Source organism: Lepidochelys kempii, chromosome 7, assembly GCF_965140285.1.
Source record: "Lepidochelys kempii isolate rLepKem1 chromosome 7, rLepKem1.hap1, whole genome shotgun sequence".
NCBI classification, from domain to species: domain Eukaryota; kingdom Metazoa; phylum Chordata; order Testudines; family Cheloniidae; genus Lepidochelys; species Lepidochelys kempii.
Genome location: NC_136386.1, coordinates 19,099,479 through 19,118,962, shown reverse-complemented (window position 1 = coordinate 19,118,962; position 19,484 = coordinate 19,099,479). Strand labels below are relative to the sequence as shown.

At 47.5% G+C, this 19,484-nt stretch overlaps 2 protein-coding genes across 2 annotated transcripts in view; one reads left to right on the top strand and one right to left on the bottom strand.

Moving 5' to 3' along the window:
• The window catches only part of PLXND1 (plexin D1), a 123,699-nt gene extending 119,707 nt beyond the window's left edge, over positions 1 to 3,992 (top strand). The window contains exon 36 of the mRNA XM_073351269.2: positions 1,194 to 3,992. Within this exon, the coding sequence (XP_073207370.2) occupies positions 1,194 to 1,310 (117 nt within the window). The 3' untranslated portion in view covers positions 1,311 to 3,992. The remainder of the gene's footprint in view (positions 1 to 1,193) is intronic.
• On the bottom strand, positions 2,123 to 14,153 carry H1-8 (H1.8 linker histone). Its single transcript, XM_073351288.1, has 6 exons — positions 14,138 to 14,153; positions 12,814 to 13,097; positions 11,910 to 12,048; positions 10,427 to 10,485; positions 9,630 to 10,044; positions 2,123 to 2,187 (listed from the first exon to the last, which is right to left on the bottom strand). The coding sequence occupies exons 1-6, from the start codon at positions 14,151 to 14,153 to the stop codon at positions 2,123 to 2,125; spliced, it is 978 nt and encodes a 325-aa protein (XP_073207389.1).
• Positions 14,154 to 19,484: the final 5,331 nt, after the last annotated feature.

Here is a 19,484-nt window from a genome sequence, read left to right as displayed (position 1 = left end):
GAGGTAGCTGTGGGGGGGAGGGTTGTTAGTGGGCTATAAATTGTTTTAATAAACCATAAATCCAGTCTCTCTATTCAGTCCATGATTTTTAGTGTCTAGCAGAGTTATGCTTTAAGCTTAAATTCATAACTTTGCTAGATTCTAAAAACCATGGACCGAATAGAGCCACTGGATTACAACAATCCCAGACCTGAAGAAGAGCTCTGTGTAATCTCAAAGGCTTGTCTCTTTCACCAGCAGAAGTTAGTCCAATAAAAGCTATTACCTTCCTTACCTTGTCTCTCTGATGTCCTTTTGTGATTTATCAGTCAAGTATCTTACCTGCCCTCAGTCCCACCGAAAAGAGTCCGAACAAGGAAGAGACTGTTCTTTGTCACTGATGGAATGGCCTTAGCTGAGGATCTAGGATGTCCATATCTATCTAGTCTCTCTCTCTCTCTCTCTCTCTCTCTCTGTGTCTCCTCTCAGCCCTCTCTCTCTCCTTCCTGTAAAGTCAGTCACAGATTTTTTTAAAACCTAGGTGCATTTTCAACCCTTTTGTCAGATCACCAGAGAATTCAGAACAGGTCTCAATTTACAAGTCATTCTCCCTTCTTCTGGCCTGAAATTTGCTCTTGCGAGTGTTTGTGGATGCAAATGAGAGCATGTAGGTGGCTCCTTGTTGCACCTGCAAATCAGATAGCTAGATGTCTATGAGCCTTCACTTCCACCCACAGTTAATTGTTCCCACAAATCTATGGGTGTGGAAAAGGAGGCCCAGGTGAGCCCCCCTTTAAAAAGCAGGCCTAATGCAGTCCTATTTGTTTTACAGTGCACTAGCCCAGCCCTGAGGTGGCAGCTTACACACACACACACACACTCTCTCTCTCTCTCTCTCCCTCTCTCCAATCCCTTGGCTGCTTGGAAGACCAGTAACCTATTCTCATCTGATCTGAGCACTGTTTGGCAAGGATGGCTGAAAGTGAAATGTAGCCTGGATCAGTCAGTAATCTGTGGCTCCAAAAATGCATAAAGAACGGCGGGGGGGATGCTGAAAAAGGCCAGTGACAGGGCAAATAACCCCCTCCTCCACACCTCATCAGGGCAGTAGGCCCAGATGGTTCATCCTTTTCCCCACACCACCTGTTTGGAACACAGAAAGGGCAAGGCTGGTGCATGTCGCATTAATCGCTTCACTGCTCTTGCTCCTGCAGATAGTGAATGCCCTGGACTCCAACCCCACCACGAGACGCACACAGCTGCAGCACAAGTTTGAGCAAGTGATCGCCCTCATGGAGGACAATATTTATGAGTGCTGCAGTGAGGCCTAGGGGGTGCTCTGGACTGAACCCACTCCTGGAAATGACCTTCTCTGTAGTGCACTGTCCACTAGGGAACAAGCCTTTAAACAAAATATATACATGTAGATATATATTTGATTGTGTCTTTTACGGTAACTCTGTCACCACATTGTTGGTGGGCATGGCCATTGGTGAGATGAGCCAGCAAGGGATGAGAAGCCACCGAACAACGTTTCAAATCCCTTTCGTTGATCTGCACTGCATAGTGCCCATAATTTATTTGCTCTTTCAAGCTGGAACTAGAGACGTGCCACTTACTATTTTCCTCTAACCTGCGTGTGAGCAGCCATCAACTCCCTGCATTCCTGCTTCCAGAGAGACTCCTTGCAGACTAGAGCCCAGTCTAGGCAAGTGATAATGATGGATGCAAAGCAGCGGGGAAGCCTCAGGGGGTGATGAATGGAGATTTCAAAGGCTATTGGAGCAGCTGCAGAACTCCCTTAACTGTACCCCTCTTACTTCTGTATGTTTTAAATACCAGGGACTCCGTTTACTGTACACCATCTGCTGCATTAGACGTGTTTTGTGCCTTTTATTTTTGTACTGTATGTGTAAACATAACCACTCCATCTGCAACTTGTGCCAGGTGGGGAACTCATGGACTAGACAGTGAGATTGCTTCCGAAGTAGTCAAGACATGCGAAAGCACTTTACCCCTAACGGAAATGGTAATTATCTAGCTGGAAGGATTGTATTGTCCATTTGACAATGTCAGAGAGGAACAAAGCGGGGCAGCTATTCCCACTTCCCCAAGTTTCCCAGATGTTTGTGCACACACTGAACTAGATTTGACAAATATCCCCTAAATAGCCACTTTTCATCCAGCTGGTCACAGGAATAATTTTACCTAGAAGTAAAAGGAAAAGATACATTAGGGGTCAAAGGGAAAAGTTTCCTTCCCTTTATACCATCTTTCCTGTCTTCCTGCATGCACAACCCACAACTGAATTCTTCTCTCAGTGTAAACCTGAAGTAATGCCCATGAGTTTAACTCGTTATTTAGCGTCTACACGGGTGGAACAGTGCAGAATTGGCCAAAGCTGTGCTCCCAGTGTCAGGTAGACCCCTCTGAACATCAGCAGCTGTGAGTTATACTCCTGGGCCTGGTGAAAATGTAGGATGTTGTGATGGAGATAAACTAAATCAAGGCCGGTATTATGGGTCTGTTCCTAAAACAGCTTCTGGTCTTGCTGTGTCTGGCATGCTGATGGCCACAGCTATTGACTTTAAATGAATGGAAGGTTATTGCTGTATCAGCCCAAACAGCATCAAAGACAATTTACTGTGACTCCAAACGCCTTTTACAGAATTAGCCTATCTAGCAATTCCTGCAAGCTGGAATGACTCCAGCTATTTTGGGCTATTGCGGGACAAAGTCTGCCCTTGGTTAACCCAGTGTAAAGTGAGAGTAAGTCCATTTAAATCACTCCAAGTCAATGGAGTCACATGCCTATAAAGCTGGAGTAACTGCTGTGCGTTGGAGCAACTTTGCTGGATTTACACTGGTATAACAGAAAAATTTCACCCTAACTTTACTGTCCCAGATTCCTTTATGTTGCTTGCAGAAGGGCAGTGCTTTGGAATACAAGCTTCCTTGCTGCCCATCAGTGAAGGACCACAACACAATTCCATGGCTCCCTTTTAGAGATGGAGCTTTCGCTAGCTGCACATACCAGAAGCCAGCACACGAATGCAAGAAAAGCCAAACTGCCCATGAAATCCAAATCCAGTTTGGCACCAAACTTTCATACTCCCAAAAATACAAAAAAAGATACTACCTCACCCAAGGCAGGGTTTAAAGGGGAATCTCCACAATGCACATGGCTGCCGTCTGGTCACTTTGCTAAGAATCAACCTGGCAGTGAGCTACTTTGGTTCAACCAAAAAAATCCCCTGGCTCGATCATAGCCAGGGCCTCTGTCACAAATGTTTCAGAAATGCCTTGAGTATAGACTATTTCTATGGGGATTTGGAGCATCACAGCTGATTTTATATTATATATATTTTAAAAATTACACACTTTATTGGGGGTGGGGAGAAGGAAGAGAAAGACTTAACCAGAACTGCAGAAAAGTACATACACTGTGGAAGTCTAACGGTAGTTGCTGAATAAGTGACTTCAGCCTAGAAATGTTACAAATGTAGCTGGGCTACATTTTATTTTGAAAGAGATTTTTTTTAAAAAAAAACTTAATTTTTCTTCATTGAAAACTGTGAACAGCTGCCAGATACACACAGGGCCAATGCGGGGAAGCTGAAGGTGAGATGTGTCAGAGCATAGGGAGGAAGTGTGACAAAGGGGTGCAAGGGGCCGTTCCCATGAGGTGGTGATCCCTGTGTTGAAACACTGGGAAGGTAACAGGCTAATTAGTGTCAGGCTATGGATCTGCTCCAGGTGCTGTGGTTGGCGAGCATGCCTTATGGCCTATGCTTAATTTAATCTATTTTCCAAAGCAAAAAAAAAAAGGAAACATGCTCTTCGGTTCAATCCTTCGGAAGGAACAGAGCTTGAGGGTTGGATGCATTGCCTTGAACCCTGATCCTTTGTAATATATTTTTAACTTTGTCATGTATTTGTCGGTGTGGTTCTCTTACCTGCTATTTGGTGGAATCTTTGAAAACTTATCTTTGTAATAAAACATGGTGATCAAACATGTGGGAAAGTTTTTGGCCAACAGCATTTGGAAAAAAAAATTCTGCACAGGGCATACATCATAACAGTTGCCTCGCTGCATGGCGTCTCCTACACCAGAGGTGAGCAAACTATGGCCTGCAGGCCACATCTGGCCTATGGGACCGTCTTGCCCAGCCCTTGAGCTCCCAGCCCAGGAGGCTAGCCTCTGGCCCCTCCCCTACTGTCCCCCCTCCCCCGTAGCCTCAGCTTGCCATGCCGCCAGCGGTCTGGGTGGCGGGGCTGCGAGCTCCTGCCAGGCAGCACGACTGCGAGAGCCGCTGGCCTGCCCCGGTGCTCTAGACTGCGCGGCGGCATGGCTGCCAGTCCTGGTGCTCTGAGCGGCATGGTAAGGGAGCGGGGAGTGGGTGGATAAGGGTCAGTGGCTCCTGGAGGGCAGTCAGGGAACAGGGGGCAGGTGGATAGGTGTGGGAGTCCCAGGGGGCCTGTGGGGAGGGCGGCAGGAAGTCCCAGGAGGGGGTGGTCAGGGGACAAGGAGCAGGGAGGGGGTTGGAGGTTCTGAGTGGGGCAGTAAGTAGGAGGGGACAGATTGGGGGGCCAGGCTGTTTGGAGAGGCACAGCCCTCCCTACCCAGCTGTCCATATGGTTTCAGAACCCCGCTGTGGCCCTCAGGCCAAAAAGTTTGCCCACCCCTGTCCTTCATGGAGGAATTAATTTGCACAGGGGTTGAGAGAAGCATGGTATCACATACCCCAACATCAAGCCCTCGCTCAGAGGTAGAATCCCTCACACTATGGTTTTTAAGCTAAGGTGCTCAGACATCCCGCTGTTATCAGGACTGTTCCACAATTAGTGGCTGTATCTTATAGATACACAACTGTGAACACCCCCACCTGGGGAAAGAAAGGTTGTGTCCTGATTGTTCACACTTGCTCACTGGTCACCTTATGTTATGCTTCCAAAAGTGAGAAAGATGGCTGCATTCTACTGCACAGGGCTGGATATTTTCATCATATCTAAGCATTTATATGACAGACAGGTTATAGCTACATCGGTTTATAAACACGAGTGAGTGCTCAGCTACTATGAAATCTCATGCAAACATAAAAAGGCGCTGATCCCCTCCATTTCCTGTCAGCTAAGGCCAGCCCCAAACAGTGGCCATATCTACCCAAGAGCCTGCCACCTGGTCAACTCCTCAGTCCTGATTTAGGCACCCCGACAGTCCCCACATAGGTAATTAGCTCTCCTCCATGCAGTAAGGCTGGGAGCCTCAGAAGCCCCCAGGCTGAGTGGGGAGATGAGTAAGCTAGCCCAGAGTGAAATGCAGAAGAACAAAGAGGAGCTTAGACCTAGATCCTCAAAAGATATTTAAGCACCTGTCAAACATCCAGCAAAGGGTAGCATAAAATCCCTCCTTTACCTGTAAGGGATTAAGAAGCTCAAATAACATGCTTGGCACCTGACCAAAAGGCCCAAAAAGGGAATAAGATCCTTTCAAATCTGGCCAGTGTGGGCTTTGTTTGTGTTCTCTTTGTTGTTCTTTCTCAGGACAAAGAGACCAAGCACGTAACCCAGCTCCTACTGAAATGATACATCTAAAATTACAGAAATCGTAAGTAATAGCAAGGAAATGTGTTAGATTATCTGTTGTTTTAGCTTGTGAATTTTCTCTATGCTAAGAGGGAGGTTTAGTCCTGTTTTTTGTAACTTTGAAGTTGAGCCTAGAGGGAAATCCTCTGTGTTTTAAATCTTTTTATTACCCTGTAAAATTACCTTCCATCCTGATTTTACAGAGTTACTTTTTACTTTATTATAAAGCTCTTCTTTTAAGAACCTGATTGATTTTTAGTTTCCTAAAAAGCCACGGGTCTGGTCTGTGCTCACTTGGTTAACCTATTGGTTGGTATATTATTCTCAAGCCCCCCCAGGAAAGGGGGTGAAGGGACTTGGGGGGATATTTTGAGGAAATAGGAACTCCAAGTGGTCCTTTTCCTGAATCTTTGTCTAAATCACTTGGTGGTGGCAGCAATACCGTCCAAGGACAAGGAAAGGATTTGTGCCTTGGGGAAGTTTTTTAACCTAAGCTGGTAGAAATAAGCTTGGGGGGGGGGGTTCATGTGAGTCCCCACATCTGTACCCCAGAGCGGGGAGGGAACCTTGACAGCACCTGACTACCATTGATCTGTGCTGAGTTCTCAACTGTGAGCCCACTCCTGGCACCTAAGCAGCTGACCTGTCCTAGGTAGCCAACATGCAAAGAGACACATGCACACAAGATAGTTAATAGCCAGGTTTCAAGTCCCTGCTCCACATAAATCAAGTAGAGCAGGCATTTGAACTTAGGTCTCCCACATCCCAGCTGCGTCCCCTCATCACTTTTGACACACACACTCACACTCCAGACCTGCCTGCCCTGGCTGTCTTTGTGCCAAGTAGCAGGTCATAGATATGCTCTGAGAACCCCTGCAGGATTGGCCCCCTGGTCATGAGCTAGGCAACAGAGCACCCAGATGGGGGAGAAAAAAAAATCTCTTACTTTGGGGCACCCAAGAGCCAGGGGTTGTGGTGTCAGTGAGCACTCCAAGCAGCTTGTTAGCCGTGGGCAGCACCTCAGCAGTGGTTTTGAGAATGCCCGTGACACCTCACATTGCCACCTTGGTAATATTTAAAAAACGGACACACCATCATGAGTGCTGGAACCTCCCCTGCCCCACCTCTCCTCCCCCCCACCCCCAATCACTCACTGATTTCCCCTCTCACCCCCCACCACCTGGGGCAGGAGGGACTCACCTGCAGAGCTGGGGCTGGGAGCTGCAGCTAGGGTTGCCAGGTGTTTGGTTTTTTTTACCGGCACACCCAGTCAAAAAGGTACCCCGGCAGCTCTGGTCAGCACCACTGCCCATGCTGTTAGAAGTCCAGTCAGCAGCACAGGGGGGCTAAGGCAGGCTCCCTGTCTTCCATGGCTCCACGTGACTCCCGGAAGCAGCAGCCTATCCCCCCCTTGCTCCTACGTGTAGGGGCAGCCAGCGGGCTCCGCGTGTCGCAACCACGGCCAATGAGAGCTGCAGGAGGTGGCGTTTGCAGACGCTGGCGCTCCATGTAGGGGCCCGAGGGATGGGCATGATGCTGCTTCCGGAAGCTGCCTGCGGTAAGCACCACCCAGAGACTGCACCCCTGACCCCCTCCTATGCCCCAAGCCAGCCCTGATCCCCCTCCTGCCCTCCAAACCCCTTGGTCTCAACCCAGAGCATCCTCCTGCACCCCAAACCCCTCATCCCTGGCCCCACTCCAGAGCCCTCACCCCCTCCCACATCCCAACTCCCTGAGCAAGTGAGGGTGAGGAGAGCAAGCGACCGGGGGGGGGGGGGGAAGAAGAGGGGGGAAGAAATTGAGTGAGTGGGGGCAGGGCATGGTCAGTTTTGTGAAAGGGGTCACCAGTACAAAAGTTTGGGAACCACTGGTTTAGTACCTTTAGCAGGGGTCAGTCCACAGAGGAAGGGGCTGGGGTGGAGAAATCAAGGTACAGCAGGACAGGGGGGGTTGCTCCCTAGAGCCAGGGTGGGTAAATCATGGCACAGGGGGGCAGTCCCTGGAGCAAAGGCCTGGGGAGGGGAAATCAAGGTTCAGCAGGGCCAAGGGATCTGTTCCTGGAACAAGGGGCCAGGGAGGGGAAATCGAGGCACAGTAAGGCCAAGGGGTCTGTCCCTGGAGCAAGGGAAACCAGGGCACAGTGGAGTGCAGGGGGAGGAGGGGTTAGTCCCTGAAGAGGGGACAATCAGGGCAGACAGGTTGGGGATACACACACTGGTACCTACTTTGGAGCCTGCTCTGGGAGCCAGCCAGTTCTCGGTCAGGCCTGATGGCAGTGGCCAGTTACTGCAGGTAACCAGACTTTTAGCATCGGGTCAGCTGCACATTCCAGTCAGAAACTGGACACCTGGCGACCCTCCTTCCTCGGGGTCCTTATTGCTCCAGTCATTGACAAGCAACCCGCCACTAGGACCTGCTCCACGTGCACCGGGAGGAACAGCAAAGGAGTGAACATTGTGGAGAAGAGCTACAGACAGGGTGCGGAAGCAGAGCCCATTTGCCTTCTGTTGTTTTGGTGGCTGGCAGGCTCCACTAGGAAAGGCTGGAGAGCGTCTCATTCACTGTGCTCAGGCCCTACACCCCCCAAGGACAAGGAAAGGAGACTGTGGGCTGATCCACCTCTGTGCTGTGACGCTAAGTAGTACTAACCACAGCAGAGGTTAAGGAAGAGCAGTGGCTACCCTTCCTGCCATGGAGTTCCCCCACAGAGAATACAAATTCAATTAAAGGATTGGTCCACTTGCCATTGAGTCAATTGGATGGGGGGAGCGGAGGAGAAATAAAGTTCTCTCAACTCCCTAGAACCCTATAACAAGACAAACAGCAGTTACTCTGCCTGGAGGTGGGAACACTGACCAGGTCAGTTAGAGTCTATCCAAAGCCTCTCTGCACACACACACAAAAATGCCAGCTGCACTGTTAGACCTACCCCACGCCCTCCCCCACCACTGTGACCCATCACAAGCTTTTGCACTCTGCACAAAGACACAGATGAAGGGGGCCTAGGGCATCTGTACCTACCTGGAGCTATTCCTAGTAGAAATTACAAGCCACACAGGCACCAGTATCCATTGGTGCCCTTACTAAGAAGGGCAACACACACAAGTCCCAGAGTTCAGACCTTCTAGCAAGTGGGATTTTAGCAACAGGCCACTCCTCCCCAGGGTCAGGCCTAGCTAGCATGTGCTAGCTTGGCTTCTTCCTTAAGCTAGGATTTAATTGGAGGCATTCTGCCCTAATCATAGCACTAGGCTGCAGACGTTTAGAGGCTGAACATCACTACAGCAGTGCTACATTTGTGATTGATGGCTTGGGCCCTTTCCTCATGTTTGTATAACGAATGTAGCCCAGCAACCTATGGGTTCATGAGGGCTGGACACCCAACACTGGCTGGAGCCAGAGGGCATGTCTGCAGAATGTGGCCGCAGTTTCAGGGATGGAGTTCCAGAACGTGACTGTATTTTGTTCATTAGCCCTATGTGATTCTCCCCCCCAACCTGGACTGCTGCCACACTTGCAGTTTGCTCCTTTCACCCAGCTGGCATTTGTCACTGTCCTAATTACGAGGCTGGAATCCACCACAGCTGGGCTCAAGCTCAGGTTTCAACTTCGCTGGGTTTGCAGGGGGTAGGAGGGAAGAGGCAGAAGGAATTGATGCTTCGCAGTTTCCAGGGTTATGACAGGGTGTGTCAAGATGACCTGGCAGGTCCTTACCCCAGGCGGAAGGAGCAGGACTCCAGTAACAGGGTTTAGTTATTAGGATGCAGTAACTTTATTGAAGGGGGGGGGAAAAAAAAAAAGACACAAGATTAAAATCAGTTAGCTTAGTTCACCGGAGATTAAAAGAGATGTTAACAGCAGTGACTGGAGCACACTTCAGCATAGTTTAAAAACCCTGTTTGGGCCCATTTAGAACCGGGAGACAGAGTGGCTGTGTTCCTCAGGCTGGAGACAGCCAGTCTGCACACGTGCCCCATCCCCCACCCAAAGCAGTTGTCCCTTCAGTGCAGGGAAGCCCTAGGTTGCTTTCTTGCTAAGCTTGCTGCCAGTTCTAGAGGCTTTACCTTCTGCATCCTTCTCTTTGCTGAAGAAGGAGCCTGTGGCTGCCTCAGGCTTCTTCCCCTTGCCTTTTGCAAGGCCCTTTGCCTCAGTCTTCCCTTTGGCAGTGGTTTTCTTTGTCCCGCCAGCTGCCTTTGCTTTGGTCAGCCCATTTCCACCTTTAGCCACCTTTGTTTTTGCAGCCCCCACGGCCCGAGGAGCTGCCCCCTTGCCTTTGGAAGTCCTGATCTTGTCTCCATGCTCTGCCTCTGCTTTGGAGGCACCATCTGCTTCTGTGGCTGGCTTCCCTCTGGAGGTGGCTTTCTTGGTCCCAACCACCCTGGCTTGGGATGCCTCTTTCATATTTGGTTTCTTGTCACCTTTCACAATGTTTTGAGCATCACTGGGTGTCTTCAGCTTAGCAGGAGCTTTGGGCTGGGCCTACAAGAGAGAGTAGGATGAAGGTCACTGCAATAGCATGTATTGGGTCACCCACAAGCCTGTGCCACTTAGTTTATTATTCTTATAGACAGCAGCTTTGAATTCAGAAGTGCGGCCTTTATTCTGCATGGTAAGACATGCGTTTTAGAAACAGCCGATCAAGCAGTGCCAGTTTCCTTCGCAGCCTGAAGAACAGAGTTAATGCTTCAGGACTCTAGAGCGGGAAGCGGTTTCCTTTCCAACATTCCCCACAGAGTCAGGCAAGTTCCTTAAGACAGGAACACACAACAGCAGCAGCTCCTAAAGCTGGTCACAAGTGAAGCACTCACAGAGCTGTGCAAGGTAGACAGATGGAATCCTTCATTTGGCAACCAGTACTTACATTAGTGGATTTTGCCTTGGCTTTCTTGCTCACAGGTTTTGGTTTCTCCTCCTTAGCATCTGTTGAGAAGATGGGAAAGAAATGACATGGATGAGTCAGTAACTTATGTTTACAAGATTGTCAATTCCATACAAGGATGATATTTAATGGTTTCTGGATCTTCCTGGCCTAAGCTTCTGAGCAAAGCTCAGGTATTATTAGTGCAGACCTAGAAGTGCCCCTGCTAATTTAACAGGAAAAATGCCTCCCTGTGGGATCAACGCAGGTCTGACATCAGATCGCATCTACAAAGCGGTCGCCCTGGCATGCTGACTCCACCTTGAAGATAGAGCAAGCTACTTGAACCCTGCACCATTGATTTAGGGGCAGATTTTTAAGGAGTTTAGGTACCGAACAAGCACCATGGAGGTTTTCAAAGCTCAGGCACTGCTGCCCAACCCCCACCCTGGTAGGTAAATACCCCACGCACTTACGTTTCCGCGGTCAAAGCGGTCTAGTTGCAGCACAGATAAATGAGAGGCTTGGAACCCTTGCTTAAACCAAAGCACCAGAGGTCCTGAAAAGCGAGCGCAACCTAGGCATGGGAATGCCTAGATCGCCAGCAGGTCCCGATCCTGTGGCCATGCTCTGAGCATGCCTAAGAGCCGTCAGACCCCACAGTAGCAGGGCTGGAGGCAGACCAATAGGATGGGGGCAGCACAGCACCCGCTTAAGAGACAGCGCAGGGAAATAGCGGAAGAGCGAGCGGTACGGAGCGTTTCAGCTGCTAGAGCATGGGCAACTTAAGCAGCTGACCAGACGTAGGGGGTCTCACCGAGGAGAGGGATGCACCGCTCTCTGGGCCATCAGGCAGGTGCACCACATCAGCCGCTTAGGCACCTAAGCCCCTCTCCTCAGCATTTCGCTCCTGGCTAATTTAGGCAGCAACCCAGCTCTGATAAATTCATTTCTTAGGCACTTAAGGCCTAGATCCATGAAGGGCACTTCAATTCTTAACTCCCATTGAAGTCAATGTGTTCTTTCGGAAGACTAGGTAACAAACTCTCCGAACTGGAGGCAACTAGGCAGCAGGCTTCTGGGCTGAGCAAACGCATAAATCCAGACATGTTCTCAGAATTGGCCATTGATTTTGGGTGCCCACCTTGATCCCAATATTCCAGAAATAATGAGCACCATTTGAAGTCAGTAGCTGCTACAAATGTTCTGAAGATCAGGCCCACAGCAGACACACAGAATACATGGCTAGTTTTCAAAGCCAGGTGTCTTTCCACCACTGCTTCCTGCAATCAGCAGTTTGGATTCTAGCTTATATACTTACTGTTGTCCGTCAAGTTCACTGCTGTACAGGGAATCCTGAAGCCCTCTCCCTGAGCACGGACATTTGTCTTCTTGGGTGGCATTAAAATTCACAGGTCTGACCTCCTTGCATACAGCTGACATCTCAGCAGGGGATGTTAGTTTAGGGGAAGGAAGCAGCCCTTACCTTTACTTCCTGCTTTTTTATCAGCAGTCACCTTGGCTTTGGGTTTCCTTGCCACCTTCTTTTCTGATTTAGGAGCCTTTTCTCCAGCTGGATCCATCTTCCTAGAATTTTTTTTAAGCTTGGGCTTTTCTGATGCCAGCTAGGAGTACAACAGAACAGAACAGTGAAACTGCTCTGCTCCAGCGCGTGCATTGAGGGTCGCTACCAAGCAACTTAGTACACTTGGTAGTGCTATACCCAGGGCCAAACAAGCACAGAAGCTTGTCCGCAGGCATGAGAAGTGTTAACTGAATTAGAGGCAGGTGGCTTACACGAGCCCTTCCCTTTGGCTGTAAAAATTTGTGTAGCATCCTCTGTAACACGACATCACAATAGGCCTTGCAGCCAAGGCTGGAGAGTAGTTGGGGATGGCACTCACTTTCTATTGTCCCATTCACCCAGCTGCATTGTAAAATCTAGTTGTCCCAGGCCCTCCCAGAGACCAAGTCATGGAAGAAATCAATATTTTCAGGGCAGAGATACCACATCTACCGATAGCCAACAACAAGCTCCTTTACGGTTTGCTCTTCAGTAATAGTACTGTGTTCTCCCACTTAGAGGGGAGGGCACCAGTCCATTGATGTTGAGGCTGTTCACAACCCTGCCTGTCCATTTAAAGAACTGGGAAGAAAAACAAAAAAAGCCACATTCCCTAGCCCAGAGTTGTCACCCATCCAGCCTCCTCTTTGAAATACTGCTTCAGAGAACATTTGGGGCACATCCCACAATGCAAAGTGTGCTGCCACCCAGTTATCTGTAGGACAGCCCTAGCCCATGCAATTGCTATACTGTTGCCTAAAGCTACAGTTTCTTTAGCAGAAAATTTCCACTGAAGGTGGTCTTTGTAGAAAGCCAATTCACTCACCTTGAACCTTCCAGTTGCCCCTAATGCCAAAGAGTTTTGGGGTCTGATCAGGTAGCCATGGTCAAGACCTTTAGTCAGGGCCTTCTTCAGCAGGTATTTTAGCCTTATTGGGTCAACAGCTGGGTACTTGGCAAGGATGTAGCGCTTGATGGCTATGACAGAGGTGCCTTTTTTCTCATTTTGGGCCTTCAGAGCTTCAATCACCATGCTTAGAGTTGGCGGGTGGTTAGCTCTGGTCTTGTGGTCAAAGATCCTGGACATTCTGGCCACTTTTGTTACTTTAGCTGAAGAGTAAATTGAAGAGGTTGTTTACTTGTAACCAAGCACCAGTATGAATCTCCCGTTTAACTCACCACAGTTATCAGGAAAGCTAAAGTGAATTCCCAGGTGGAGAACGGACAAACCAGTTTTTATAGTAGCGTCTACAAGTCCAGCACTCCTTTGTGCTAGGCACTGTACAAACATACAGGGTACGTCTACACTGTAGTTGGAGGTGGGATTTGAAGTTTGGGAAGACATATTTGCGCTAGCTTTAAACTAACAAATGTGGCTAAAAATAGCTGTAAGGATATGGTGGTGCAGGTATCAGCATGGGTTGGTAATGCAAGTACCTCCCCAGAGTTCCAGGCAGCCTTATGCAGTCCATGCTGCTGGGTCATCACTAGTACTTCCAGCATGCTAGCTAGAGGAAAGCTAGCACCGGTATGCCTACATGAGCTGCAAATCACACCTCCAGCTGACAGGCTAAATAGGCAAAGGAAGCAGTATCAGTTACATTTTACAGGTGGGTAACCGAGGCCACAGAGTCTGCGTGATCTAGGGTCACACAAAAAGCCTAGGGGCAAGCTAGGAAGAGAACCCAAGAGTGCCCCGTCCAATGTTTAACCACACAGCCATTCTGCTTCCTATCAGGAGGCACAATTAGTAATGTTATTTATCAGAGCAACATGAAGATGCTTAAGGGCCTCTTGAACACTAGCCAGACTCCAGGAAGTTTAGACCATTTCTCTCTTAAGCCTGCTAAGCTCCGTACACCAGCTTCTCCACAGGCTGCCCTGAGTGGAGCTCAGAGCTTTTCATCAAGCCAAAAGAGTTCAGGGGGTTAAGTAAATTCCTTTAAATACACCAAGAGAAACCAAGTTCAGCCCCTTCCCAGAGAGGCTACAGTTTAGTAAGAAAATAACAGTGACACAGATTGATACCTAAGAGAATTCATTTGTACCAAAGGGGATCAGAACTTTGACTTCACATTCAGTGGAGACAAAAAGATAAACAAGGAAGAAGCATGCAAATTCAGAATTTTTGTTTAAGTATCTCTCCTTACCTGGGTTGAGGTCCATTGCAAGAATCTTTAATACTAACACTAAACTTTAAAAAAAAAAGCAACAAAACTTTATCTTAAAAGAGGCCTAGTTAAGCTGGCTGCAAAGCCAGCTTTATTGACAGGTTCATCTCACTTTCCTGCTAATTCCTTTGATTAGCATCTTAATTGAGAGGGCTGCAGTTGGCAGCTGCTAATTATTTTTGTTCAGTCCTAGTGCCAGGGAGATTAGGAACAGGTGGCAGCAATGCTGAGTTTAGTTTGCCCACTCTTTGCAAAAGGCTGGTGAGTGTTGGGGAGAATATTCAGGGGGGAGGATTCCAAAAATGAGAAAAAAGAAAAGGAGTACTTGTGGCACCTTAGAGACTAACCAATTTATTAGAGCATAAGCTTTCGTGAGCTACAGCTCACTTCATCAGATGTGCATCTGATGAAGTGAGCTGTAGCTCACGAAAGCTTATGCTCTAATAAATTGGTTAGTCTCTAAGGTGCCACAAGTACTCCTTTTCTTTTTGCGAATACAGACTAACACGGCTGTTACTCTGAAACCTGTCAAAAATGAGAAAGGTTCTTGTGGATTAGTCTAACAATTGCCTTCAATTTACAGATTAAAGTAGCAGCCCCTCATTTGGAAAATGTAATTTACAAGTGAAACTGTGCCCTGTGTCAGCTCATGCGCTGAAGTGGCAGTAGGAGGCCTGGGATGTGGGTGGTACATCACTGATTTTAACAGAATGGACCATCCCAGTGTTCAGAGTGTACGTGTGATGGGAATACATACGTGGCTGGACATACTGAGCCCATGTTCTTTGTGCACTTATACCTTAAAGGGACAGTGTGAGGGTTGCCAACTTTCTATTTGCACAAAACCGAACACCCTTGCCCCGCTCCTTCTCTCAGGCCCCAGACCACTCACTCCATCCCCTCTCACTCCATCACTCGCTCTCCCCCACCCTCACTCACTTGCTCATTTACACCGGGCTGGGGAGGGTCCCTTTTCGACCGGGTGTTCTGATTGAAAACCGGACACCTGGCAACCCACCTGGCATTGCATGACTGAGTCAGCAGCAAAATCAAGGAAATAGAGAGTGAGCAACGGATTGTTTGTGAAAAGGCTTCCCTAGGCTGGATGAAGCCACAGAGTAGAGCACCCAGATTCATCACGCATTCCTGGTGGTCTGTGTTCTCATCCTGCTTTAGGGCACAAGGGACCTGAGCCTGCTGAGTACCATTTCCTACCACTAACGTCAGCAGACATGCAAGGCCCTGGGCACCTCACAGGAGGCACTCAGCCCCACACAGGATTAGTCCTCACATGAGCTTGCTAGCCTCATGTTCATGCATTTTGGCAGGCTATGTGCTCCAGGACCCTGGATTGGAACAGCAAGGGATGCTGAGGTCAGGGCAGAAGTACACTGGCAGGACTGCGAGAGAAACCTTTACTGGGCAGGCCTCGTCTTTAACTGGCTCAAGCTAGTGCTGTTCAGCCCCTCGTTTTCATAAGCACTAACTTCACTCAGTTTTTAAAGGAAAAACAAAGAGGTTCCGTAAATCAAAGAGGGGAGAAAAAAAGAGTCTTTGTTCACTAGTGATGGATGGAGCAAATGATTCTTCCAAGCTAGCATTGCAGGTGTTCTTAAAGAAGCCAGGGTCTGCTCCCTAGAGGACTTACCTGCTGTACAGTGAGCAGAACTATCACTTCATCCCTCACTTGGGTCTTTCTGCTGAAATTAAAGAATAAGCTCTGCTCGTCCACAATAAGAAAGTCAGATGTTAATATCTGAGATGTTCTGATGCCTACAACGTTTTGCTCTAGTTCTCTTCCACTGGGTGTTTCTAGCTCTCTTCCCTCCACCTGAGCTGATTCTGCAGCAGAATGATGGGGGAATTGTGCTGTAGGAGGTACTTACTGTCTTGTCAATGAGATATAAAACTGATAATTGGTGGTCACTAAGGAACCCCTGGTGGGTTTTGTTTTGTTTTTGTAAAGATTCTGGGCTTTAATTCCAGTGTCCTGGCCAAATTCAATCTGGGTCATTACATTCTCCGTACACATATTCCCCTCCCCTTCACCCCAGTTTCTGTGCTTCTTCACTTTCTGGTTTAAATTGTTGTGCAGTGTTGCTGTTAGCTGTTAAATAGACTCAGTGTTTCACACTAGAGATGGCTGCATTTCTGGGATCAATAAAAATATTCTTACATAATCCTTTGGGAGTTTTTACAGGAATGGTTATAAGACTTTAGTGAAGTTTTGGAATAGCCTTCTAAGGGAAGCAGTGGGGGCAAAAGATCTATCTGGCTTTAAGATTAAACTCGATAAGTTTATGGAGGAGATGGTATGATGGGATAACATGGTTTTGGTAATTAAATATTCATGGTAAATAGGCCCAATGGCCTGTGATGGGATATTAGATGGGGTGGGATCCGAGTTACCCAGGAAAGAATTTTCTGCAGTATCTGGTTGAATTACTCTTTTACCCCTTCCAGCCATCCGTCCAGGCCAGTGCCAGGGCACATATATAGAGCAGGCTAGGGGAAGGCTACACTGCTGTGACCCAGGTGGTTCTGTGGCTAAACATGGCAGTGAGTTGGCTACCTGATGCTGTTGCTAACTTCACTCTGATTGGAGGAATAAACTATTTACCTGAGAATTAGGGCCATATCATCTCTGTATTTGCTAGCGCGTCAAAAATATTTGTCTCAATATGAGCAAAAGAAACTAAACTTTCCAGTTAACATTGGAGCAGAACCACTTTATGAAATCAGAAAAGCAGAGTCATGGCAGAAAAAGGTGTGCTTAGAGCTGGCTGGGAAATTATTAATTAAATGTTTTTTTCATCCAAAAAATGCTGATTCATCAAAGCCAAAACTTCCCTCAGGAAAGAGTCAGCTCAGATAACGTTTTCAATTCAAAAAATGTTTTGAAAAAAAGAAGTTTCCAAGTTGTTGGAAACTCCTGGTTCAACGTTTTTGAAACAAAAATTTCCGGTTTCCTGGTTTGAAAATGGCTTTTTGTTTCCACATTCAAGCTAATTAAAGCTAAAAAAAACTTGTAACAAATTTTAAATAGTCAAAATAGAAACAAAATGCTTTGAAATTATCAAATGAAATATTTCAATTGACCCAACACTGAATTTTTCTTCAATTTTTGGTTCATGAAAATGTTCAAGAGTTTGACCTTTTGGGGATAGGAAAATTGTTCGAAATCTCAAAAAGGTTCATGGGACAGGAAAACTATTTCTCCTCCAGCTCTAGATGTGATGTGTTTAATCAGACACAAAAACAGCTCAGAGTAACCACCTCCACTCCCTTGGATATATCAGCAGCCCCATGACTCTGTCAAAACTGCAAGGTTTATTGTCAGCCATCCTAAGCTCTTCCATTATTCCTGTAGAGGAAAGTATAACTGGACAACTAAAAAAAAACAAACAAAAAAACCCTTCCTTTTCTTTCCTACCAAAAAAAATATTTCAGATTCTGAGCATATGAATGAGCCTTCAACCTAACCACGGAATGATCATGAACCTTTGATCTTCAGATTTCACTGACTATGTAGAAGTATCAATTAAAAATAAATAACGAGAGACTTGTACTTGCAAATTGCTCTTTATTAAAGGTTTAACTTGCATAGTTTCTATAGACCTTCTCTATCAGATCTTGCAAAGCTGCATAGAATTAGAAATTGGAGAAGATATACTATACAAGAATAGTTTCAAATGTTGATAACAGAAGGGCAAGAAAAACATCTTATTTGTATAACTGAGCTAAAAATAAAAATAAAGAACATTGGTACAATTGCATTATGCCATCTTTTAGCGCTTTAAACATATGTTGAAATCTCTGGGCCATATGCTCCCCTGGCTTGCTTGCTATGAAGTGAAGAAAAGCGTAGCAATTTGCCACCAATCAATCCTCAAAAAGCACAAGCCTTGGCCAAAACCTCTTACTTGGTGCGATGTCAAATCAAATTACAGCTGAAAATTGGTAGGTGAACCACAGGAGGACCATAAAGAGCTCAAACTATAGGGGTGTGGTCTATGGACATGTAGGAGGAGTCAGGGAGAAGCCAAATGACTATATATGTTACCATGGAAATATAATGTCACATGCTACGGCAAAGACACTGCAAATCAGCTGTTGCTTACGGTTTAAATCCTATTCCTTGTGCACCGCATAGCTAATTGGTTGTGTGCAGGGGAGTTTATGTGTGCAGCAGGGGAAAGACCAGAATCCTCCCCAAGATTATTCATTATTCTATTTAATGGTTAAATTGTAACATTGTAACCCTTTAAATGTCACTGGCACTAGGGTTGCTACCTTTCTAACTGCTGGTAACCAGACCCTCAAGGCCCTGCCCCCTTCTCCACTTCTTCCCCAGCCCCTTCTCCACCTCTTCCCCCCAAATCCCCGCTCCTGCTCTGCCTGTTCTCCCCAAGGCCCCGCCCCTGTCGTTCGCTCCTTCCCCCACCACTTGCTGGATCGTCTCCACCTCCCTCTTCTCCCCCACCCCTCATCTACCCCAGCTGGGCTCCCTCTGCTCTAAGGCTGGGACGGGAGCTGCAGCAACCTGACAAGGAGCCTCCTGGAGGTAGGAGATGGCCCCAGCTGAGCAGGAGCTGGTGTGGGTTAATGACCAGGTGCTTTCCCCTGCCTTGCAGTAACCAGATTTGTGGTGTCTGGTCAGTACATCTGACCAGACACTGCCTGGTCCCCTTTTTGACTGGACTTTGCACCTGGCAATTCTATATGGCACCCGGACACAGAAGCCAAAAATCAGATTGTCCAGGTAAAAACCCGGAGAGGTGGCAACCCTAGCCAGTGCTCACTAGGTTTCATGCACCCCCACTGAGCCCAGCTTTGTAACACGGGTATACCTCATCCCCTGCTAGATTGCTGTATCTTGGCTCTTTACTATGGGCTTTCCTAACCATGGCCCCTGTGGTTCGCATCCAGAACAGATGCCATGGTAGGGATGAATCCACAAGGCTGCAGCCTTACTCATCTTTTCCATTCTGTGAAAGGAGAACATTCGCCCCTCTGTATGAAGCTAAGGATCGTGACCCAGATGTTTGGTCAGTGTAAATGGGGATAACACAATACAAGTCAATGGGTATACACACATTTACACCAGCTGAGGAGCTAGCCCTTTGTATTTAATTAAAAAAAATATGTACAAACTTGTTCAAATGATTTCTATTATGAGAACTGAAAAGTCCATTCTGCTGGGTTAACTGTGAATCACATGCAGGCGGTGGTGATGGTGGACACGACTACATGCATGCAAATGGGACTTGCGCATCCTTGCTGACAAGGCATGCCAGCTCTGAGATCAGCAGCTTCCATGAGGAAT

Bases quoted from the DNA above. Each gene is read 5' to 3' on its own strand.
- H1-8 (XM_073351288.1), bottom strand. The intron at 10,045-10,426 runs GTAAGTACTGGT...TCTCTCTTGTAG, and splicing joins CCAAGGCAAAATCCACTAAT to GCCCAGCCCAAAGCTCCTGC. The intron at 2,188-9,629 runs GTAAAGCCTCTA...TTTTACTTCTAG, and splicing joins CAAAGAGAAGGATGCAGAAG to GTAAAATTATTCCTGTGACC.